Source organism: Chrysochloris asiatica, unplaced genomic scaffold, assembly GCF_000296735.1.
Source record: "Chrysochloris asiatica unplaced genomic scaffold, ChrAsi1.0 scaffold00004, whole genome shotgun sequence".
Classification (NCBI taxonomy): Eukaryota; Metazoa; Chordata; class Mammalia; order Afrosoricida; family Chrysochloridae; genus Chrysochloris; species Chrysochloris asiatica.
The window spans coordinates 16677470-16681980 of record NW_006408522.1 but is presented as its reverse complement, the minus strand read 5'-3'; the positions used below and the strand labels follow the sequence as shown (position 1 = coordinate 16681980).

General features: G+C 40.1%; 1 protein-coding gene across 1 annotated transcript in view; it reads right to left on the bottom strand.

Annotated features, from left to right (window-relative positions):
- The window catches only part of DYX1C1 (dyslexia susceptibility 1 candidate 1), a 48596-nt gene extending 48081 nt beyond the window's left edge, over positions 1-515 (bottom strand). The window contains exon 1 of the mRNA XM_006831627.1: positions 274-515. Within this exon, the coding sequence (XP_006831690.1) occupies positions 274-396 (123 nt within the window). The 5' untranslated portion in view covers positions 397-515. The remainder of the gene's footprint in view (positions 1-273) is intronic.
- Between the last annotated feature and the right edge of the window lie 3996 nt (positions 516-4511).

Genomic DNA, 4511 nt, shown 5'->3' with positions numbered 1-4511 from the left:
GAAATAAACAATAGGGAGGTCAAATTCATTTTTGAAATGTCCACTAAATTTATTCCAGATCGTGAAAATTTAGCAAGGCGTAGGAGGAAGCTCCTGATAAATGTAATCTTTGACATCTGGCTACAGATGAGATGTATGGTATTCATTTAACAATAGGAGTAAAAATCGAGGATGCTAATCTGCAAACGTGTGCCAGTAGCTTTTGCCCAGCAGCGCTCGCAGACGCTTCGGACCACACCCCCAGGGTCCCCGCGGGCGCGACGGAACGTCTACCTTCAGATAGTCTTCGGTGCAGAAAACGTCGGCGTCTCTGATAGAGACGCCTCGGAGGGGCAGAGAGAGAAAGACCGTAGTTTCCGTTTGCTGCCAGCTGTAATCGCTAACCGGGAGGGGCATCCCGGGAGGCGACCGAAAATTTGGCACAGCTGATTGCTGCTAGCGCCCTCTTGGTTGCTAGGGAAGCTGAGGTCACCGCACGCTATCCCTTCCGGGTCAGGCCTTGTCAGGCGCCCCGCAGTCACTTAATTCCTAGGGTGAGTCTCTTCTTTCGCCCCACAGACCCTGTTTCTTGACTTCCTAGTTGACTGGAAAATGGCATTAGTTTTGTGGCCTTACCCCGTTACATGCTACAAGATCGAAATGTCGAAGGAGGACCAAATCTTCTGCTTAATAAAGTCAATAACTTCATGCCTGAAATGTGAAAGATGTGGGCCTATGGTTAGTAAAGTGCTACCAGCAAGGAGTGTTATTGCAGCCCTTTGGCCTTTGTTATTGTTCTGACAGAAGCTATAGGAACCCACACCGTTTAATGTTTCTGGGTTCTCCAGACTTCTAGGTCAGCAAGAAAATGTGTCCTAGTAGCTTGCACTGTTGTAGGCTGCCAATTACTATTATTTCTAAAGTCACCAAATGCTCCTAAGAGTCGGAATTAATTCAGGGGCACACAACAACAACGAAAAGTTGGAGGGGTACCTGAGAAGAAAGGTCTGGCTATCTACTTCCTCAAAAACATCATGTTAAGGACCTTCAAGTTGGTTTAGACTCATAGGCAACCCTATGCATAAAAGAACAAAACACTGCCTGGGCCTATGACATCATCACAATTATTATGCATGAGGCCCACTATTGATATCACTGTTAATCACCTCTTTTCCCCTGACCGTTCACTTTTCCAAGAATGATGTCACTCTCCAGGGGCTGGTTCCTCCTAACAAAGTGTCCAAAGTACAAGAGACTAAGTCTTGCCATCTTTGATTCTAAGGAACATTCTGGTTGCACTTTTTGTAAGGTTTGTTTGTATTTCTAGCAGTCCTTGGTACTTTCAGTATTCTTCTCCAATACTATGATTCAAATAAATAGATTCTTCTACGGTTTTCTTTATTCATTGTCCAACTTTCACATGCATATGAGGTCATAGAAAATACCTTGGCTTGGGTCAGGTGCACTTTAACTTCAAAATGACATCTTTGCTCTTTAACACTTTAAAGAGGTCTTTTTCAGCAGATTTGTCTAATGCAATAGTTTGCTTGATTTCTTGACTGCTGCTTCCATGAGCATTGATTGTGGACCCAAGCAAAATAAAGTCTTTGTGAACTTCTGTATTTTCTCCACTTAATGATGTCAATTGCTGTAACAGTTGTGAGGATTTTTGTTTACTTTGCACTGAAATGCAATCCATACTGAAGGCACAGTGTTGTTGTTTTGGGGTACCATGGAGTCCATATCAACTCATAGCAACCCTATGCAAAACAGAATGAAACACTGCTTCATCCTGTGCCAACCTCACAGTCGTTGCTACATTTGTGCTCATTGATGCTGCCACTGTGCCAGTCCACCTCATTGGGGGCTTCCTCTTTTTCTCTGACCCTCCATGTTACCAAAAAAGATATTCTTCTACAGGCACTGGTCCCTCCCGATAATATGTCTAAAATAAGTGAGACGGAGTCTGGCCATCCTGGCTTTCAGAGAGCATTCTGACTGTACTTCTTCCAATGCAGATTGGTTTGCTCTTTTGGCAGTCCATGGTACTTTTAATATTCTCCTCCAACACCATAACTCAAATGCATCAATTCTACAGTCTTCCTTATTTGATGTCCAACTTTCACATGCATATGAGGTTATTGAAAATACTATGTCTTGGGTTAGGCACACCTTAGTCCTCAAACTGACATCTTTGCTTTTGAACTCTTTAAAGAGGTCTTGTATAGCAGATTTGCCTACTGCAATATGTTGTTGAATTTCTCGACTGTTGCTTCCATGAGCATTGTGGCTGATCCAAGCAGAATGAAGTCTTTGACAAATTTAATCTTTTCTTCATTTATATCCATATTGTTTATTGGTCCAGTCGTTAAGTATTTTTGTCTTCTTTACATTGAAGTGCAACCCATACTGAAGGCTGTGGTCTTTGATCTTCATTAGTAAGTATTTTAAGTCCTCTTCACTTTCAACATGTAAGGTTTCATCTGTATATCACAGGTTGTTACTGAGTCTTCCTCCAATCCTGATGCTACATTCTTCTTTATATAATCCAGTTTCTCAGATTATGTGCTCTGCATAGAGTGAATAAGTATGGTGAAAGAATACAACTCTGGCACACACTTTTCCTAGTTTTAAACCAGTGTCCCCTTGTTCTGTTTGAACAAATGCCTCTTGATCTATGTACTTGTTCCTCAAAAGCACAATTCAGTGTTTCGGAAATACTCATTCTCTGCAATGCTGTCCATAGCTTGTCATGATCCACACAATCGAAAACCTTTGTGTAGTCAATAAAGCACAGGTAAGCATCTTTCTGATACTCTATGTTTTCAGCCAAGATCCATCTGACATAAGCAATGATATCCCTCAACCTCCCATGTCCTCTTCTGAATCCAGCTCGAACCTCTGGAAGTTCTCTGTCAGTGTATGCTTGCAATCATTTTTTTAATTATCTTCAGCAAAATTTTGCTTGCATGGGATATTAATGATATTGTCTGACGATTTTTGTATTCCACTGGGTCACCTCTCTTTGTAATGGGCAAAATATGGATCTCTTCCAGTCAGGTGGCCAGGTATCTGTCTTCCAAATTTCTTGGCTTAGATGAGTGAGTGCCTCCAGTGCTACATCAGTTTGTTGAAAGATTTCCATTTGTATTCCGTAAATTTCTGGAGCCTTGGTTTTTTCGAATGCCTTCGAAGTACCTAAGACTTCTTCCTTCAGAATCATTGGCTCTTGATCATATGCTACCTCTTCAAATGGTTTAACATCAACCATCTCTTTCTTGTACAGTGACTGTGTACTCCCTCCATCTTCTTTTGATGCTTTCTGCATCATTCAATATTTTGCCCATAGAATCCTTCAATATTGTAAGTCAAGGCTTGGATTTTTTCTTTCAGTTCTCTCACCTTGAGGAATGCTGAGTGTATTCTTCCCTTTTGGTTTACTAACTCCAGGTCTTTGCACATTTCATTACAATACTTGATTTTGTCTTCTTGAACTGCCCTTGAAATTTTCTGTTCAGCTCTTTTTCTTCTCCGTTTCTTTCATTTGCTTTAGCATCTCTATGCTGGAGAGCAAGTTTATGAGTCTCTTCTGACATCCATTTTGGTCTTACTCTTATTTGTCATCTTAATGACCTTTTGCTTTCTTCCTGTATAATGTTCTTGATGTGAGCCTACAACTCTTCTGGTCTTTGGTCTTTAGTGTCTAAAGCGTCAAAATTGTTCATGAGATGATCTCTAAATTCAGATGGGATATGTTCAAGGTCATACTTTGGCTCTTGTGGACTTGTTTTAATTTTCTTCAGCTTCAGTCTGAACTTGCATATGAGCAATTGATGGTCTGTTCCAAAACTTGTGCCTGGCCTTGTTTTGGCTGATAATATGGTGCTTTCCCACCATTTCTTTCCACACATGTAGTCAATTTGATTTCTGTGTTCTATTGGTGATGTCCATGTGTATAGTCATCTTTCATGTTGCTTTAAAAGGTATTTGCAATGAATAAGTCATTGTTCTTGCAAAATTCTATCATGTGATCTCCATCATAATTTTTATCCCCAAGGCCATATTTTCCAACTACTGATCCTCCCTGTTTCCAACCTTTGCATTCCAATTACTTTGCATTGCCATTAATTATCACTCTTGATGGTATGTTTGATCAATTTCAGACTTAAGAAATTGGTGGAATTCTTCAATGTCATCATCACTGGCTTTACTGGTTGGTGCATAAATTTGAATAATAGTGGTATTAACTGGTCTTCCTTATAGGAGCATGGATATTATACTATCATAGACAGTGCTGTACTTCAAGACAGATCTTGATATGCTCTTTTTGATTAATGCTATGCTATTCCTTCTCGATTTGTCATTCCTGGCATAGTAAACCATGTGACTGTCAGATTCAAAATGACCAATGCCTGTCCATTTCAGCTTACTAATAGCTAGCATATCAATGTTTTGTGTTCTATTTAATTTTTGATAATTTCCAAATTTCCTAGATTCATACTTCACCCATTCCATATTCTGATTATTAATGG